This window comes from Meriones unguiculatus, chromosome 3 (assembly GCF_030254825.1).
Source record: "Meriones unguiculatus strain TT.TT164.6M chromosome 3, Bangor_MerUng_6.1, whole genome shotgun sequence".
Classification (NCBI taxonomy): Eukaryota; Metazoa; Chordata; class Mammalia; order Rodentia; family Muridae; genus Meriones; species Meriones unguiculatus.
This window is the reverse complement of record NC_083351.1, coordinates 32,889,107-32,909,782: the sequence shown is the minus strand read 5'-3', so window position 1 is coordinate 32,909,782 and position 20,676 is coordinate 32,889,107. Positions and strand designations below refer to the sequence as shown.

Sequence of the window (20,676 nt, the reverse complement as noted above, 5' to 3'; positions counted from 1 at the left end):
GACAAAGAGCCCTCATGAGGAGGACCTGGATTATTCCCAGCCTGTAACTCCAGCATCAGGGGATCTACCACCCTCTTCTGGCCTCCACGGGCACTGCACTCACATGCACAAACCTGCAGTTGGAGTCACACGTTTAAAGATAAAATCTTTAAAATTAGAGTTCGGAAGTCACTAACGTGACGCATGGTGATGCTCTACACTGAAAAAGAACTGGGCGATCTTAGTCTTTCCCTTAAAGTGGGCAAGAGTCTGTCAGAGACACAGGAAATGAACTAATGAAACGGACAGGGAACCATTGTACGCGTATTTTTCCTCAACGCCGAGGTCAGGGCCCGCCCGGCTGGGACAACTTAATCGAAAAACGCGCGCAGAGGGGAGCCCACCACCCCGAGGCAGGAGGGAGGCTCGCAGACCCCGCTCCAGCGGCCGGCGAGCGGCTACCCGGGTCTACAGCGCCCGCGGCTGCGGGGAGGCGGGCCACGACGGCGAGCATGCGCAGTAGCGGGTCTCCGCCTCCGCGCCTGGGGCGGTCGCAGCCCCCCCTCCCCACGGCCGTCCCCGCCCCCTCCGCCGCCTGCCGCGCCTGCGCGCGCACAGCCTCCCAGGGCGCCGGCGGGAAGGGACGCGGCGGGTAAGCGAGGCCTGCGTCCCGTCCGTGTTTCTCACAGGGTTTGCAACTCCCTCGCGTCCGCCTCTCGGGACCGGGAAGGTGCGCTTTGGCGCTTTGGAACGCGCCTCTCCCCGGCTTCGCCCCTGTCCCCTCCGGAGGTGGTCGGCCCGGCCTAGTGTTGGAGCTTCCTCCCGGCCAGCGCGCCGCGGCCTCTGCTGTCCCCGACCCCACGGGGACCCCCAAGCCAGGCCCCTGGCCCGGAATCCGGCCCGCTCGGTGCTCTCAAGTTCCTTCCCTGCTTGCGCCGTCCGTAGCGCCGAGTTGGTTTTCTGCCTTTAGCGTCCACCAGTTTAGGCACAACTCCAGCTAGCCTGCAGCTCAGACACAAAGAGCCTCCGTTGTTTTGATGCTCAGCTGGGGTGCTGGCCTCCCTGCTGAATCGACTTTCAGATGCTTTTGAGAGGGAAATCGAGGTCACCAAGGCATAGGCCCTCTTTAGTTCTTCCATCCTTAGCCAATAAACTGGATCTATTGAGGCACAGACCTTGGATCCCTGTGCGCTGTCCCAGAACTATGCTTTTTCTGTTTCTATGCACGGCAATTTCCCATGCCACATTTGGGGATGAAGTACTCCAGTGGGCTAGTATCAGCATTTACTGAGAAAGATGGTAACAGACATTTCGGTTCTCTACTGCCAGAGTGACTATTAAGCGAACTGGGTTTTTGTTTTGTTTTGTTTTGTTTTTTGGTTTCCCGGTGTAGTCCTGGCTGTCCTGGAACTAGGCTGGCCTCGAACTGAGATTCCAACTGTTGTAACAGGAGGCATCTAGACTTAATGGCTGTGCTTTGATTCTGGGGCTCAGAATCTGCTGCCGAGGAGAATAGAAAGCAGGTCTAATTTCTACTCACGAAAGGAAAAGGTTGTGCTTATGCGCCACTTGTTTGTAAGATGTCATGTACGTGCCGGAGTGAAAAATGTAGTGGCTTCTTTCAAGTCTCTCAAAAAGTTAAGTTTTGATTGTCAGTTTAATTATTATTAAGACAAGGTCTTACTATACAGTCTTGGTCAGCCTGCAGCTAAGAGATATGCCAGCCTCTGCACCGCCACACCCAGTGTCATCCTGTTTTTACTGATAATTTTGACTAAATGCTATATAATGAACTATTTTTTTAACATCATCTTACAGCAGTTTTTCAGTTTTATTATCAGGTTTCTTTGATGCTTAAATTGTAAGACCTTAATAATTTTACATTTCCTCTGCTTTATGTTTCTTTTCAAGAACTCCTGGTTTCTTTATTCAGTAATTTGAATTTTCCCCTTTGATTCTCATTATAATTTGTCCTGTTGCTCGTTTCCAACTATTGTTTGTAAAATAAATAATGAAAGGATTGGATTTTGGTTATCTCCTGCTTCATGGCTACTTGAACCCAAGAATTCTGAAATGACTACTGACATGTTGTTTATTTTGTTAAACTTATAAAGATTTAGGTCCAAGTTTCTATGCTTGGGTTCCATTTTCTACAACCTGGTCTGATAATGTTTATATAATATGATATGGCTGGAACAAACCAAGGCTTAGAATAAATAAACCCAAGATTGTTGGTATACTAATGCTGGGGAAACTTTAATAATAGTTTCCTTTTCTGTGATCTTAGAAATTATCTTTTCTTCTCATAAAATTGAGGATGAGGCATGGTGCACAGGAGTTTAATCCCAGCACTCAGAAGGCAGAGGCAGATCTATTTGAGTTTGAAGGCAATCTGGCCTACATGGTTAGTTCCAGTCTGGCCAAGGCTACATAGTGAGACTCTGTCTCAAAAAAAAAAAAAACAAACCCAAAACCAAATAAACAAGCCAAAAACTACAATTGGTATAATTTTGTGAAGAAACTAGCAGATATGGTCACACATGCCTCTAATCCCAGCATTCGGTAACAAAGGGCAAGAGGGTCATGACGAGTCATAAAACAAAAACCCAAGCCTTTTATTATTTCTCATTTCACAAACATTTGAAATGCTAATATGTGTTAGAGACTAATCATACAGCAATAGAAGCTATTTCCTTCCACGAATGGTCTATCAAGAGCTGTGTGTGTTAGGGGTGTGGGGGGGTGTTGTACATGGGGTGGTGGGTTCTAATAAGGGTGAACATATATATATATGTACGTATATGTAGATTATATATAGGTATATATATATATATATTATAACATAGGTAAGCTTAGGATAGCCAACAAGTCTAGAGGAAATTATTGTCTGGAAAAGTCATACTTGAACAGAGTCTTGGGTTATAACAAAGATCCACAAAGGTTTTGTATGTTACAGAAAACATACAGATTGAAAGATTTTAAGCAGACATTTAGACTGGTCACAGTTGATTTTTAGAAGTTCAACCTGCCTAGAATGTCTACTTCCTAACTAGTGATTTATCTTCTTTCTTACTTTGCACCTTATTTTCTTTACCTAAGGAAGGGTTCATGACTGTTCTTCAGACCTTACTGCTGCTTATCTTTTACTGTCCAATTTTGTGCTCAATTTAGTGCTTACTTCTTCCATGAAGCATCCTTTGGCTCATACTACTTATTCCAGTCTCCGGAAGCACGTTAGAAGTTGCACCATGTATTTTTAGCCCTTATTTGTTTGGTGTGTGTTTAATTATTCTAAATAAATTATAGAGAATGTTTCATCTATATGTGGATAGAAAATATTTTAACAAAAAGATCTGTTGTTTGGTCTTTGTGTTTTGTTTCTTAGGGTAGAAGCAGATAATAAGCAACAGTCTCTTTAATTAACTGGTACTCATCATGTCTGAGGAGTGTGTCAAGGCTGGTGATAGTTCATTTTCCTCTGATAAACATGCCCAGCTCATCTTGGCCCAGATCAACAAAATGAGAAATGGACAGCATTTCTGTGATGTCCAGCTAGAGGTTGGGAAGGAAACCTTTCGTGTCCACCGGCTGGTTCTGGCTGCCAGTAGTCCGTACTTCGCAGCTTTGTTCACTGGAGGGATGAAAGAGTCCTCCAAAGATGTTATTCAGATTCTAGGAGTTGGAGCTGATATCTTTCAGTTACTGTTGGATTTCATTTACACAGGTATATCCATCTATCAGTTTTCTGTTTGCTGTGATAACATATGACCAAAGTCACTTATATGTTTATTTTAATGGTTGTACTTACTTTTACTTTCTGTGAATGAGTGTTTTGTCTGCATGTGTATACTTGCATGTAGTACCTACGGAGATGAGAAGAGGGCAGTGGACCCTCCCAGAACTGGAGTTATAGATGGTTATGAGTCACTGTGTGTACTGGGAACTGAAGGCATAGCCTAAGGAAGTGCAGCAGCAACTTTTTTGTTTGTTTTTAAAATTTTTATTATGTATACATTGTTCTATCTGCATGTATACCTACACCCCAGAAGAAGACACCAGATCTTATTACAGATGGTTGTGAGCCACCATGTGGTTACTGGGAATTAAACTCAGGACCTCTGGAAGGGCAGCCAGTGCTCTTAACCTCTGAGCCATCTCTCCAGCCCCGCAGTATCTGTTTTTAACTTCTGAGCCATTTCTTGAACCCTTAATTATTCTCAGAATGAGGAACAAAAATGGAAACAAATACTTTATTTGGTCTAGTTTTGAGAATATGCTGTGTTCTCCTTAAGAAATTATGTAAAAACCAGGCATGGTGGCACACACCTGTAATCCCAGAACTCTGGGAGGCTGTGGCAGGTGGATCTCTGTGAGTTCAAGGCCAGCCTGGTCTACAAAGTGAGTACAGACAACCAAGACTACACAGAGAAACCCTGTCTCAGAAAAGAAAGAAAGAAAGAAAATAAAATGTATGTAGAGGGGTCTGGTGAGATGACTCCATGGGAAAGGGTGCTTGCAGCCAAGCCTCATGACCTGAGTTCAGTCCCTGAAACCCACATGGTAGAAGAAAAGAACTGACTCCAGGAAGTTTTTCTCTGACCTCCATCCATGACATGGTGACGTGTATCTACACACAACCCTGCTGTCAGGGTTGCGGGGAGAAATAATATGAAAAAAAATTTTTAAAGAAACTACTTAGGAGAAATTATTACAAGACTCATTCAAGTGTTTTGTTTAAATGCATGGTATTTGAGGCTGGAGAAATGGCTTTTCTCCAGTGGTTAAGAACACTTACTGTTCTTTGAGAGGATCCAGGTTTGGTTCCCATCACCCACTCAAAATCAACTCTTGGTCAAATTCCAGGGAATCCAGTGACCTCTTCTGACCTCCACCTGTATGTACATGGTATAAATACAGAGACTGACATACACACACATATGCATAAAATAAGTATATTAAATGCATGTTAAATACATTGTCACTTAAGTTTTGTATTTTTTCCATATATTCTGTTTACATAGTTTCTGCGCTGCAAAAATTAAACTGTTACTGAAGTTGAGTAAGATATGAAGCCGAATGTTTGTTTGGATTTATTGACTGTTTCATCTTCCTGTTTCCCTAGGAGTAGTAAACATAGCTGTGAATAATGTTCAGGAGTTGATTGTTGCAGCAGACATGCTCCAGTTGACCGAAGTTGTTCATCTTTGCTGTGATTTTCTAAAAGGACAAATTGATCCACAGAACTGCATTGGACTCTTCCAGTTCTCTGAGCAAATTGCTTGCCATGATCTTTTGGAATTTACAGAAAATTATATTCATGTCCATTTCTTGGAGGTTCATAGTGGGGAAGAGTTCCTGGCACTTACAAAGGATCAGTTGATCAAAATTTTACGAAGTGAAGAGCTTAGCATTGAGGATGAATACCAAGTCTTCTTAGCTGCGATGCAGTGGATTCTGAAAGATCTGGGGAAGAGAAGAAAGTATGTGGTGGAAGTGTTAGACCCAGTTCGATTCCCTTTGTTACCATCCCACAGGCTTTTGAAGTACTTAGAAGGTAACTCATCACTGTGTATCAAATCAGTCTCCAAGAATTATTTTTCTTTTGTGTGTGTGTGTGGGGGGGGTGCACGTGTGCGCAGATATGTGTGAAGAAGGCGTGTGCAGGGATTTAAAGGCGAGAGGCTGACCTCGGGTGTCTTCTTCTGTTGTTCTTTACCTTGCTTTTTGAGATAGGCTCTCGCTCTGAACCAGAAGCTTGCTCATTTATCCAGACTGGCTAGCCAGCAAGTCCCAGGGATCTTACTGTCTCCACCTCTTCCCCAGTACTAGGATTTCAGGCTCATGCCACCATGCTGGCCATTTTCACATGGGTTTTAGGGATCAAACTTAGGTCCATAAACTTTGGTCAGAAGTAGTTGATAAGTTGATAGAGTATTATGGCTTCTGTGTCAACTTTGAATTATCTTCAGGTTCTAAGCATTTTTTTTTTTATTGTTTTTAATTGTTGGGGATTTCTTGTTTTAAGGTGTAGTCTAGGCTGGCTCAAATTCATAATCTTTCTGGTATGTACTGCCACAACCAGGGGGATTTCTAGTTTTGAAGTAATAACAGCAGAAAGACACACACATACACACGATTAAAAATAAAATAAATCTTTTTTTGTTTCTTTGGTTTGGGTTGGGTTAGGTTTTGTTTTGTTTTTTTTAAGACAGAGTTTATCTGTGTAGCCTTGACTGTCCTGGAACTTGCTTTATCTTTATGTAGACCAGGCTGGCCTCAAACTCAGAGATCTGCCTCCCTCTGCCTCCCAAGTGCTGGGATTAAAGGTATGCACCACCACACCTGGCTGGCATGTATGTTAGTTTTTATTACCAATATTTTTTATTCATTATTTGGGCTAGACAGATTTCTCTTTATTATTTAAATTTTTATGTGTGTGTTTTGCCTGCATGTATCTGTGTATCATGTGTCTGTCTCCTGCCCAGGGAGGCAAAAAGAGGGGGTCAGATTCTCTGGAACAGGAATTACAGATGTTGATGAGCCCCTATGTGGGTTGTTGGTACTGAACTTGGTCCTCTGCAAAAATAGCAAGTATGCTTAACTGTTGAGCCATCACCCATGGGTTTGCTGGATTGCTTTTTATGTTTTGCTTTGTTTGGTTTGGTTGGTTTTTGAGATAGGGTCTCTCTTATGTAGCTTTGGCTGTCCTGGCATTCTCTGTTAATCAGGCTAGCCTCTAACTCACAGAGATCCACGTGCTTCAGCCTCCTGAGTGCTGGGATTAAAGGTATGACCACGTTAGAAAAACATGGCTGTTGTAGTTCCTGAATCCTTTCATATTTAAAAGTTCATGGGTGTTGCTTTTTAAAATTAAATTTAGGCTTGTATAATATTCTTTAATTATGATAGTATTCCTGTTCTTTTTAATGTTATTTTGTGGAGGGCAAAGGACAGCTTGTAGGAATGGTGTGGATTCTTCTTTCCACCTTGTAGGTCCTAAGGAATGAACCTGGGTCTTCAGGTTTGGTGGTAAATGCTTTGACCCACTGAGCTATCTTGACAGCCCGTAAAACAGTTTGTTTTGTTTTCAGTGATTTCTTTCTTTCTTTTTTTTTTTTGATTGAATGTTTTAAGAGGATTTTTTCATTAATCATGTTTTTTTGTTGTTGTTGTTGTTTTGAACTTTGCTAAGTTTTTTATTAGATTCTATCATACTTTCTTTTGAAAATGCTTTTGAGTATGAGGGTGTATGTTTGTAATTCCATTATACAGGTGGAAAAGAGAGGAGAATCACTGCAAATTTAAGGCCAGCCTAGACTATATGGTGAGTTCTGGGGCAGGACTAAAGAGTGAGACCCTGTCTTAATAAACAGAAACCTCTCCAAAAACAAAAAAAATAAATTTAATTTTAATTTTTCCTTCACAAAAGCTTTATGTGCAATTTCTGAATACTTTCATGTATCATTTGACAATCTTTTCAAAAAAATTGTCCAGTGTGTGTGTGTGTGGTTTGGCTTGCATATATGCCTGTTCCCTTACTGGAGTTACAGACAGTTGTGAGCTGCCACGTGGGTACTGGGAACCAAACCTGATTTCTTCAGAAGAGCAGCCAGTGTTCTTAACTTGAGCAATCCCTCCACTCCACCCTCTTTTTAAGATAAGGTCTCATGTGTCCCAGGCTGGCCTTAATCTCATTATATAACCAAAGATGACTGGAACTTCTGATCCTCCTGCCTCTACCTCCCAAGTGTTAATATTACAGGTGGGTACCACTAGGACCAGTTTAGGAACAAATATTCTGACGGTGTGAGGAGAATTTCCTAAAAGTCCTTTGGGTATGATTGAGTAGGTTACTCATCCCTGCTCAAGTTAACCAGTGTTCTGTGTTAGACACCTGCTGCTTTACATAAAGAACTAGTAAGGGCCTGTCACCTAGCCTTATAAGTATACATCTAACCTTACCTCTGCATCCCAGGAACAATACGAAGGAAAGGCCAGTTAGTAAAATCGTGGGAACCATCAGTGGATAATTTGGAGGAAGAATGAACAATTGAAGTGCAAAGCAAAGTAGAAGATGCCTGTAATCCCAGCACTCAGGGAGGCAGAGGAAGATGGACTACAAAGTGAATCCAGGACAGCCAAGGATACACAGAGAAACCCTGTCTCAAAAAAAAAAAAAAAAAGCAGAGGAAGTTGAGAAACAAAAATCATGAATTTTGGTTTGGTGGGGTAGAGCTCAGTGGAGGCTTGCCCAGCAGAAATGCGGCACCAGATTTGATCCAGCTAAGGACATCAGCCCTAGCTGGAGTTTATTCCACCACCCTCTTGTTTCATGCTAGAAAGATACAGTGAGAACACATGTCTTATTCAAATTTTCTGCTGCAGAATACAAAGTAATTGTACTAAGATAAAAAGAGTGAGATGGAAAATCAGCTCTTTGTCCGAGCAGGGTTTGAAATAGTACAACATGTAAGGAAGATACCGAAAACAACAACAAAATACATATATTGAAGTAGATCCCAGGGAAAAGGAGGAATTCAGCCTGGGTGGGGAGGCAGGCAGGGAGTAGCCATAAATAGAAACACATTTCTCTTGAAATTCAGACAATAGAGTTACTAAAAACAAATTTAGCCAGTTGCTGGTAATACAGGCCTTTATCCAAGCACTCAGGAAGTAAAGGCAGGTGAATTTCTGTGAGTTCAAGGTCGTCTTGGTCTACACAGTAAGTTTCAGGACAGCCAAGGACTACACAGAGAAACCCTGTCTAGAAAAACTAAAAAAAATATTCTATTTACCTACCTACCCACCCACCATTCTACCCATCTGTCTATCTGTCAGTCTATCTATCTATCTATCTATCTATATCTTATAAAACAGGAGCATTAGACAGCAGAAGATGAATTACTAAGGAAAAACCAAATGAGAAACACCAGTATTGTATACTGTAAAAGACACAGACATGCATGCAAACAAAACATCCACATAAACAAAAAGGATTGTAAAAAAATTTAGTGGTTTTTTTAAAATAAATTTTGTTTCTTTCTTTTCTTATCATTTTTAAGGTTTATAACATAAATATATTTTTGTTATTAGATTTTGTGTATAGAACTTGTGGCTTGGGCTGGAGAGATGGCTCAGAGGTTAAGAGCACTGGCTCCTCTTCCAGAGGTCCTGAGTTCACTTCCCAGCAACCACATGGTGGTTCACAACAGTCTAGAATGTGATTTGGTGCCCTCTTCTGGTGCACAGGCGTAAATTTGTCTTTTTTTTTTTTTTTTCTTTTAAGTGTTGGGGATTGCTGAACCTAAGCCCTGCTAATTATGAGCTTGGTTCGTTTTGCCATCTTTATTTGGAAAACATTATAAATGTATTCTTAATTTTAGTATTGGGGGGGTGGTTATTTTATTTGGTTGGTATTTTGAGACAGGGTTTTTCTGTTAGCCCTGTTTGTCCTAGAACCCGCTCTGTAGACCAGGATGTTCTTGAACTCAGAGATCCACCTGCCTCTGCCTCCTGAGTGCTGGATTAAAGGTGTGCACCACCACTGCTGGGCTTTAGTATTGTTTCTTAAAATATTTTTTAAAACTTCAAAATTACATTTTGATTTATGTGTGTGTATGTCTCTCTGTGTGTGTGTATTTATGTAGGTTTGAGCATACCTCAGCATGAATGGAGGTCAATAGACAATTTGAGGAAATTGGTGCTTTTCTTCCACCATATAGGTCTCAGGAATCAAGCTAAGGTCATCCATCAGGCGTGGCAGGAAATGCCTTTACCTGTTGAGCCATCTCACTGGCCCCTGTAAAACATTTGGATAGATTTAAGAAAAGTATATTCTCGAGCAGCAATGATAAAACATATTTTCTATTATAAGAAGCATACTGTTGTTTGGTAATAAGGTTGGGTTTTTTGGGAAGGATTTATCTTAAATGATGTGTGTGTGCGTGTGCATGTGAGTGCTGATGCTCATGGATGTGGGTCCCTTTGAGCTGAAATTACAGGTATGGTTGCTGGGGACTGAACATGGGTCCTCTGCAAGAGCATTACACTCCCTTAACCCTCTCTCCAACACCAGCAATAAAGGTATTTTTCTTGTTGTTTTTGGTTGCTGGTGTTGTTGTTTGTTTGTTTTTCTTTTTTGAGATTGGGTCTCACTGCTTAGACCAGGCTGGCCTAGAACTTGACATGTAGACCAGGCTGGCCTGGAACTCACAAAGATCCTCCTGCCTCTCTCCTGAGTGCTGGGATTAAAGGCATGTGCTACCATGACTGATCAGGAAATGCGTCTTTTTAGTAATATCTGAAAGTCATTTAAAACATTTTCTTTTCACCCCCTGTTCAGGAGTATCTGATTTTAACCTTCGAGTTGCCCTGCAAACGCTTTTGAAAGAGTACTGTGAGGTCTGCAAGTCTCCCAAAGAGAACAAGTTTTGTAATTTTCTGCAGACATCTAAAGTTCGACCTCGGAAGAAAGCAAGAAAGTACCTGTATGCAGTAGGTAAGAAGTTTTGAAAAATAATATAAATCACTTTTAGGATAAGAGCTTTTCTGTTATTACTATACAAGTATTACTAATATGCTAACCTGTTAGAAGAAGTATATTTAAGGCGTAAGATTAGTGAAATGAATTTATATAATAGGATGAACACATTTAAAACTTAATAGCTTCATTCAACATTTTATTCTGTTCTAAATCTTTGGTCTCTGATTACCTAGTTACCATCAAATAACTGTCTAGAGATTTATTTATTTATTGTGTGTATGCACATACGTGAACCATGGTGTGTGTGTGTGTGAATATGAGAGGACAACTTATGGGAACTGGTTCTCTCTTCCCACTTTGTGGGGCTGAGAGGTTGAACTCAGGTCATCAGGCTGAACAGCTAGTGCCTTTCCCTACTGAGCTACTTCACCAGCACAAGAACCATGTCTGTAAAAGTTAAAATTTTGCCAAGCATAGTGGGTCATGCCTACAATTCTAGAATTCTGAGGCTGAGGCAGAAGGAGTGCCAGAAATTCAAAGTCAGCATGGGTTACATAGTGCATTCTGAGTTAGCCTCAGCTACCGTGTGACAGTATCTTTAAAAAAACCTAAGTAAATATGTAATCCCAGCACTCAGGGAGACAGAGGCAGGCAGATCTATGAGCTTGATTAAGGCCAGCCTGGTCTACAAAGCAAGTCCAAGAAAGCCAACGCTACACAGAGAAACCCTGTCTTGAAAAGCCATATATAAATAAGAAATCTTAAATTGAAGTGAAAGACAAAGGAAATATATTTCAAAACTTACAGTAGTTAGGGATAATAAAATAAGTGGTTTCCAAAGTGTTGCTCGTAGCATGATCTATACGAATATCAGAGGATTCTTTCTGCCATCTTGGAACCTGTAGAGTCCTACTGGGAGCAGAAGTTCTAAAAGGCAAATAAGTGGGAGGCTGTGGTGCAAGGCCATTTTAGCTGGCTGTACGCAAGGTCTCCAGCACCAAAGAGCACACAGCTCCTCTTAAAACTGAAGGTGTTTATGCCTGAGATTAAATTGACCTCTACTCAGGCAAGAGATGTGCTTATGTGTGTAAAGCAAAAAGCAACACAGTGACTCCTGGAGACAAACCAAACCAGAGTAATCTGGGGAAAGGCAACCCTCGCCCATGGGAACAGTGGCATGGTTCTTGTCAAATTCTGAAGCAACCTTTTTATGTGATGCTGTACCATTCCCGGATTTAAACTAATGAAAAGTAAATAAAAGTGAATTTATAGGCTGGGCATGATGATACAAGACTAAGCTGGTTGTGGTCCTGCACACCTTTAGTCCCATCTCTCTGGAGGCAGAGGCAGGCAGATAGCTGTGAGTTCAAGGCCAGCCCTGTCTACAAAGTGGGTCCAGGACAGCCAAGGCTACACAGAGAAACCCTGTTTGAAAAAAAAAAATTTTGATTAATATATGGAAAGCAAGGTTATCCAAATATCTAGATATACCATTGTTTCTATATGTGTATCATAATATATATATAATATAGCTCATAACTACACATACTTAATTTCATGTAATTTTTACATATTATGAACATTCTTTTGGAGCAAATACTATAATTTTTTGCTGAGTGGATGTGTAAGGGAAACATGGATTTCAATTTGCTATTTTTACCTTGTTTTATATTATTGTTATAATTACTATTTTGATTGTTCAAAACAGGGTTTCTTTGGGTAGTTCTGGTTGTCCTGGAACTTACTGTGTAGACCAAGATGGTCTCAACTTGCCTCTGCATCCCAGGTGCTAGGATTAAAGGCTGCCCAGCAACCACTGCCCAGCTTTTGCTTTACTTTTTAAAAACTTATTATATTTCTTTTTATTGTGTGTATGATCTGTGTGTATGCGCAAGCCATGGTGCACGTGTGGAGGTCAGAGAACAGCTTCTGTGGAATCAGTTATTTCCTTACACCTTTATGTGGATTACAGATATGCAGCTTGCGTTTTTAGGCTTATATGACAAATGCCATTGTCCACCAGCCCTCAGACCACTTTTTCTAAGTGTTTGTGCATGTGTGAGTATAAGTGCCTGCAAACTCCAGAAGAAGGCATCAGATCCTTGGAATTATAGGTGGTTCCCAGTCCTTTGCAATAATATGCACATTTAACCACTGGACCATCTCATCATCCCTTCAATGCATTATTTTTAATTGAGACATACAAAAGTCATAATGAAACTTTATAGTTAGACAAAGAACATAGCCTAGACTTATTGTTGAAGTCAACAGGTCAGGGGAGACTGGGAAGGTGTGGGTAGAGTTGGCCATAGTCAGTCAGCAGACTTTTCTCAGAGGGTGCTAAAGTTAATTACCTTCTCTGAGTGTACTAAGCTTAATTGTCTGGGGCCTGTGAGAAAGCAAAGAGAAGAGGTGGAACAACCACTCACACACTGTACACACACTTGGTAGATGAAATAAAGCAAACTCCGAAAAACAGGTTCCAACAAGTTTGAACAATTTCACACATACACATACATGCATATATACACACAGACATACAGACAGACATACAGACATCCAGGCAGAAGACATATATTTATTTGGTGGACAGGGCAAAGCTCTGGTGAGCAGGCTCTAATGTACACCATTTATTATTTCTTGGTTTCTTTAAAGTGAAGTCTTCATGTCAGAAAAAAATTACCTTATAGCCACAAAAGTAATTATCACAGAAACAGATAAAGTCGTTACACAGCAGGATTATTGATTACTCATGCCTAACTAAATATTTTTTATCTATCTCTTCATTATGCAAATTCATTCTAATTTCAGAGCAATAGTTCTTTATATCAGAGGTCAGCTAGATATAAAGTTGAGAAGTTCTGAGGAGTTATGACAGGATTACTGTTTACATGTTCATCCATTAAGACTAGCACCTGACTAAACATATTTTATCTATCTTTTAGCTCTACAAGTTCAAAGTAATATTTTTATGTCTTTCATTTCACAAGCTCATTATAAGTTTAAACCAATAGTTTTTTATATAATATGGTAACAAGGTTTTATTTTTAACCAAGAAATAGGTCATCTACCTTATGTTTTATTTTTGAGGTTTTTCTATAGTTAAATTAGTTAATTATCTATTTTCTGTTCATGGCTTATCTATCACACTGCATACAGAGACCCATGACCTCATCTCTGAACCTAGATCATAAATCTGTCCAAACCTGTTCTTTCTACTGCAGTTTATGTGCTTGACAAGAAGGTTCACAGCACTCCATTATGCACCTTTCCTGTTCTACAGGAAGGTTTAAAGTCACTTGAATCAAATCAGGAATTCTATATAGCCATAACTAGGACGTATAAAGTCATCTTTATGTTGATTCTGCAGGAAATCTCAACAAAGTGGGTAAATAGCCAAGAAACGGTAGGCAGTGAGGGCCCTCATGCTCAGTTACACCGTGCCGAATATACGGGGGGCACAGCAGCGGCACGCATGGAAGGGCATAATACGGGCACGAAATCCCTGGGTCCGTGCCTCTTCAGGCTCTACTCCTTTGTCAGTTGTGGAAAAATGGTGGGCTGCCTTCAGGGAGCTCACTTGCTTACCATAGACCCTTTCTGCATGCATGGCTCCCTCCATCTTATAAAGCTTTCTATTATAACTGAGATCAGGTGGTGAAACACTGGGTTAACATTGTCATTGCATGTGAGCTGTAATTTTCCAGGACTTGGAATAATTGAAAGTTGTATCTTTTATATACTGTTTTTATAGAGATGAGTGTCTCTAAGCCCTATAAATGTGTAGATACAGAGGCCTAGATTTTCTTCAATACTAACATTTCCATATTTTGCAATAAGTGATTTGCTGTGTATTTTTTCCTTCGTTAGGTGGATATACGAGGTTGCAAGGGGGCCGCTGGAGTGATTGCAGAGCCCTCAGCTGTGTAGAACGTTTTGATACCTTTAGCCAGTATTGGACCACTGTATCTTCACTTCATCAGGCTCGGTGTGGACTTGGAGTAGTGGTTTTGGGAGGGATAGTCTACGCTATTGGAGGTAACAATAAAAACATCTAAATTCTCTCATTAGTCTACTTGACTACATTGTTCTATGTGGGCCCCTCTCCCCCTTTATATAATGTGATTTGTTCATCTTCAGTCATTTTCTTCTCTCTTCCTTAGGTATTTTTAATGAAAAATTATTTACTTATATAATAACAATCTCTTTGAACTTGACCTATATACCAATATGTACTTCATAATTAACATGTTTACACCAAAATCTGTTTTTTTTCTCCCATGATTTGCCAAATACTGGATGGTAACAGTGATTTTCCTAGAGGGTCAGAACAAAGCTTTAAACATCCTTTTTGTTCCTTCAGTACTGAGTGGTTGATTTTAGGGCCTCATGTATGTGAGGCAAGCCACTGTACTAAAGACCCCAAAACTTCAGTCATCCTCCTGGTTGTCTTTCTTTCACCTCTGTATCCAGGCCATTAGTATTTACGTAGATATAGCTACTTCAACATTATAATACCCCGATCTTGATGTGTATGTTTTTATCTCTAAAGTCTGCCCTTACTTTATAAATCTGATCATGTTGTTGTCCTATTCTCAACTCTAGAATGGCTCCCTCTTTACTGTTGAAGGTAAAGTCCAGTTTGGGGGATAAAGATGTACCTTAGTTGATAGAGTGCTTGTTTACCTTGCAGGAAGCCCTGGGTTCACATCTCAGCATTACATAAATCACAGATAGTAGTAAGTTTGAGGCGAGTATTGACAGACTGTCTGGACCATCAGCTCCCCAAGTAATGACATGGAGACTTTTTAATAATATGAAAGTTTGGCCTTAGCTTAGGGTTGTTTCCAACTAGTTCCTATAACTTAACCTGTTTATACTAACCTGTTACATTCTGCTGTGTGGCTTGGTACTGCTCCTCAGTGTCAGTGCCTCTTTGTTTTGTCTGGCTAGTGAATCTTCTGTGCCTAGTTCTTTCCCAGAGTTCCTGTCCTCTCCTGCCTGCTATAAACCATACAGCTCGTTATTAAACCAATCAGAAGGTGATGGAGATGTTTATAAAACACTGAGACAGGTGATGCTTCATAAAAATAACAGTACCAGAGTCAGCCTGTCCTCAGCTCTCTGCTGACACAGAAATCAGAACTTGAATATACAGAGACAACCTTACATAGTGCATAAGAGATTACCCCCGGCAGGCCAGTTTAGTCTACATAGGGAAATCCAGGATATCCAGGACTAAAAAACAAACAAACAAAAACAACCCTGTTTCAATAAATAAATAAATAAACAACTAAGTGGGAAGCATGTTCAGTATAAACTACACTGCTACAGTTCAGGAAGAGCAAGCCACTCATTATTTGTTTTTTCACGGTTTATCTGTCGTATTTCCAGATTCCAGCTACCTTTGCAAATAGCCCTGTAAGAATAGGTAGTATTTTCAATTTTAAATTACCAATTTTCAATAGGTAGTATTTATTTGTTTGTTTGTTTTATGTGTGTGTGTGTGTGTGTGTGTGTGTGTGTACGTGAGTATCCTAGCTGCATGTACACCTGGATGCCAGAAGAGGCACCAGATCTTATTACAGATGGTTGTGAGCCACCATGTGGTTGCTGGGAATTGAACTCAGAACCTCTGGAAGAACAGACAGTGCTCTTAACTGCTGAGCCATTTCTCCACCGCCCTTCTTTTTTTTTTTTTTTTTTTTTTGAGACAGGGTTTCTCTGTGTAGCCTTGGCTATCCTGGACTCACTTTGTAGACCAGGCTGGCCCCAAACTCACAGTGATCTGCCTGCCTCTGCCTCCCAGAGTGCTGGGATTAAAAGCAAAGTTCATCTATCATAAGACATTCTTACTCAAAACTGATAGCCTTATATACCTTCATTTTTAAATAAAATTTTTATTGTTACGTTTATGTGTATAATAAACCTGGAATTGAGTTTTTTTTTTTTTTTTTTTTTAATTCAAAGTGATTTTATTGCTGGTGTATACAAGAGAATTTATGCCACTAGAGCAGAGGCTGTGGATGACTCGTATTTCCAATTGGGTGGGAGGACCTGCTTAGTCTTATAGTAACGAGCCAACCGGTGAATTCTGCTCTCTATCAGAATCAAACAGAATTTAGCATCCTTATCCTTTCTGTTTCTCTCAAGATGCTTTCGGACAGCAACGGCTTTCTTAATCAAATGGTAGAGATCCTCAGGGAGGTCAGGGGCCAGGCCTTTGGACTTAAGGATTCTCAAGATTTTATTACCAGTCACAAAACGGACCTGTGCCACACCATGTGAGTCCCTCAGGATCACACCTATCTCAGGCCTTTCTTGGCCAGTTTGTAAATCTGTACTTTCATGTCGTCAGACATCAACCTAAGCCACGTAGGGATGCTAAGGCCGTAGGGCAGCACCGACTGGAACAGGCCCTTCCCAGGAGTGTGCATGCGACCCATGATGGCGGAGGTCTCTGGAATTGAGTTTTTATGGATAACGTGCAATAGGGAATCCCTTTTTTTTTCCCTCTCACATATAACCAGCTATCAGAGCTATTTCCCCTTATTCTTACTTCCCTTTGTTCTATAGTAACTTTGACATACCTGGGAATGTAATGTTTTTTTTAGTCTTTTACTTGTCTTTATCTTAATTACTTTGACTCTATTAAAGATCTTAGTTTAGGGCCAGCAAGATGACTCAGCAGATAAGAGTGATTACCACCAAGTCTAAGAACCCGAGTTCCCTGTGTGCTGGATTGTGTTTAATCAATTTGACACAAGATAAGATCATTGAGGAAGAAAGAATCTTAATTGAGAAAATAACTCCATGGTGCTGGCTTGCAGGCAAGCTTGTGGGCCATTTTTTTAAATTGGTGGTGGTTCTGGGAGGGCTCATCTCACTATGGCTGGTGCCACCCCTGGGCAAATGGTCCTGGTTCTATAAGAAAACAGACTGAGCAAGCCATGAGTAGTAAGCTAGTAACCAGCATTCCTTCAAGGCCTCTTTATCAGTGCCTGCCTTCAGGTTCCTGCCTTGAGTTCCTGTTTTGAGTTCCCTCAGTGGTGGACTGCAAACTGCAATCAACAAAACCCTTTCCTCCCCAAGTGTTACAGTGATGATGTCTTAGTACAAACCCTTGGACACTGTGTAAGCCACATTGTTGGAGAGAACCAACTCCTGAAAGTTGTCCTTTGGTTTTTATGTATATGTACCTTCCTACTCCAGCACACAAGAAAACCCAAGGGTTAACACATGATGAGGCTCCTCCCCCCCTCATTCTTTTCTGTTAGGGTCTGACTATTCTTGGTTGATTGTACTTTGTCTCAGTGTTCTATTGCTGTGAATAGACACCACAGCAACTTTTTTTTTTTTTTCCTTTTGGTTTTTAAAGACAGGGTTTCTGTGTGTAGCCTTGGCTGTCCTGGATTTGATTTGTAGACCAGGCTGGTCTCAGACGCACAGAGATCTGTCTGTCTCTACTCCCTGAGTGCTTGGATTACAGGCTCTGACTGGTTTATGGTAACTCTTATAAAGGAAAACAATTAACTGGTGCTTTCTTACATTTTCAGAAGTTTAGTCCATAGTGCATGGTAGGAAGCATGGTGGCATACAGGCAGACATGGTGCCAGAGGAGATGAGAGTTCTAAATCTGGATACACAGGCAACAGGAAGTGAAAGAGTCTGGGTCTGGCTTGAGCATTTGAAACCCCACAGTCTATCCCCAGTGACATATTTTCTACAACAAGGTCACACCTCTTCCAGTAGGGCCACGCCTCCTAATCCTTCTCAAGTAGTGCCACTCCCTAATGACCAATCATTCAAATCTATGAGCTATGGGGGGGGGCATTCTTATTAAAACTACCACACATTTATATATCAATTGTTTTCCAATTTCTATATCCTTTTATTTAAATTTATATATGTCATGGTAAACCATAAAATGTAAGTTATAAAACATTTAAGTGATGTTTTCAAAGCAGCAACAAACTTCAAATGTTTGGAGGGGGGGCCATATCAATTTAGGAATTGCTTGTTAAATATGTTTTAAGAACTGGATTGATAGCTGGGGTTACATTAAATCTGTATATTAGTTTAAGGATAATTATCATCTTTACATTGATGTTTTCAAATTGATTTTTTAGCTTGGCACACAGTTATGTGTTTCATTATAGCATTTGTCTTCCTCCTTTAGTGTCCCCCTCTATCTCCTTCTTGCTGATCTCCTTCATCCCCAAATAGTCCTCCCTTTGCTTCTATTTCACATGTATTCCATTACCCTTCATGTTTTTTTTTTTTCCTTTTCCTTGCTTAAGGTCTCTTTCTCCCTCCTACAGTTACATTGACAGTTTTTAAAAGGTTTATTTATTTTATGTATGAGTGCTTTGCATGTATGTATATATTTATACAATGTATTTGTAATGCCCGAGGAAGTCAAAACAGGGTGTATTCTTTGGAACTGGAGTTATGGATGGTTCTGAACCATCATGTGGCTGCTGGATACTGAACCCTGGTCCTCTGCAAGAACAGCAAATGTTCTTAACTGCTGATCCATCTCTCCAGTCTCCACACTGACTCTTACAGTTCACAAACATCATACATCTTCATTTTTCTAGGTGGTCCTTAATTTAGAATTTTCTCTAAGTTTATTTTAATAACTTTTAAATTTTGGGACAGGGTCTCAATACATAGATCAGGCTGGCCTTGAATTCACAGAAATCCCCTTACCTCTGCCTTCCAAGTAGTGAGAATAAAGCAGTTCCCTAGCATGTCCCAGTATCTCAGGATATAAATTCTGTCAACTGGAGCTTTGTAAATCTGTGGTTAGATTGATGGTGTGTGTGTGTGATTGAACATAAGGCTTCATGGATATATGCTAAGTATACCCCTTCATTCCAACCAGTCCCACACCTAATTCTGTTTTGTTTTGTTTTTTATGCTGTGTGTGGAGTGGCTGCTGAGTTTAATTAGTTGCTTGCGTGTACATAATAGGCGTTATTTACTGGAGTGTACATATTCTAGTGCTCAAACCAGAAAAGAAAACAACTTTCCCCTACCTACTATAGTATTCTGAGTATAGTGTATTTTAAGTGTATAATTTCTTAAATTTTATTTTCTGTTTGTCGCTACATATGGATTATAATTACATGAAAATTCACAGGCCATAAACACAAATTATTACCTGAAAAGTAATGGGAGTGTTAAAATGAAAATTGTTTCCTCAAAGTTTACATGGATTGGTTACGTGGTAGAATTAGAATAAATAATTAGAAAGTCATGTGCCTTTGTTCTTTATATGGTCTTTAATAAATGACAGTGCTTTGAATTAAAAAATACTGCTTGCTAGGAAAGACTTTTAATGGCTATTTTAAAATTAGACATAATGGTTGGTTTCTGAAAACAGAAAATAACAATGCTGGTGAATATTGTGTTATAATTTTATTTTGTTAGCATCACTAAACCCGATGTGACTCTCTTTTTTTAAATCAGGTGAAAAGGATTCGATGATTTTTGACTGTACTGAATGTTATGATCCAGTTACTAAACAATGGACAATTGTTGCTTCAATGAATCACCCCCGATGTGGCTTGGGAGTATGTGTGTGTTACGGGGCTATCTATGCTTTGGGTAATTATGCTGTTTGATATTAATTAAGTTGTTGGGATCTGACAACTTTAGAGATGGTTCTTACTGACATAAGAAATTTGCATCTTGATGTATGGCTGGAAGAGACAGGTGGGATTTCAAAGCCAACCTGGTTTACATAGTAAATTCTAGGACAGGAAGGGTTGCATACTGAGACCTTGTCTTGAAGAGAGAGAGAATTCTTTTTTTTTTTTTTTTTTGTTTTTGAGATAGGGTATTGCTTTATAGCTCAGGCTATCCTAAAAACATTGAACTTGCCGTCCTCCTGTCTCTCCTTCTTGAGTGCTGTAACTATAGGTGTTGACTGTGATACATGGATGAAGGGAATATTTTTAATTTCAAAAATTGGAGAATGGGCCAATACTCTGGAGCCAGCGCTCTGGAGGATTACTGCAAATAACCGTACGCAGTAAGTTCTAGGCCAGCCTGAGCTACACTAAAAGACCCTCTCTTAATATATAAAACGCCTGCTGGTGGTACACACACCTTTAATCCCAGCGTTCGGGAGGCAGAGGCAGAGGCAGGTGGCTTTTTGTGAGTTCAAGGCCATCCTGATCTATAGAGCAAATTCTAAGATAGCCAGG

At 40.3% G+C, this 20,676-nt stretch overlaps 1 protein-coding gene and 1 pseudogene across 6 annotated transcripts in view; one reads left to right on the top strand and one right to left on the bottom strand.

Annotated features, from left to right (window-relative positions):
- The first annotated feature begins 560 nt into the window (after window positions 1-560).
- Window positions 561-20,676, top strand: part of Ipp (intracisternal A particle-promoted polypeptide) — a 33,951-nt gene continuing 13,835 nt past the window's right edge. For 2 of the 6 annotated variants that reach the window (XM_060379786.1, XM_060379783.1), the window contains exons 1-6: window positions 586-709; window positions 3,365-3,703; window positions 5,102-5,533; window positions 10,322-10,477; window positions 14,333-14,500; window positions 19,937-20,074. In XM_060379786.1, coding sequence (XP_060235769.1) covers window positions 3,415-3,703; window positions 5,102-5,533; window positions 10,322-10,477; window positions 14,333-14,500; window positions 19,937-20,074 — 1,183 coding nt within the window. In that variant the 5' untranslated portion in view covers window positions 586-709; window positions 3,365-3,414. Of the gene's footprint in view, window positions 710-3,150; window positions 3,254-3,364; window positions 3,704-5,101; window positions 5,534-10,321; window positions 10,478-14,332; window positions 14,501-19,936; window positions 20,075-20,676 lie in introns of all 6 variants that reach the window. The other 4 variants (XM_060379782.1, XM_021633425.2, XM_060379781.1 and 1 more) reach the window with 4 other exon arrangements.
- LOC110546550 (small ribosomal subunit protein uS15-like) lies at window positions 16,403-16,908 on the bottom strand (annotated as a pseudogene).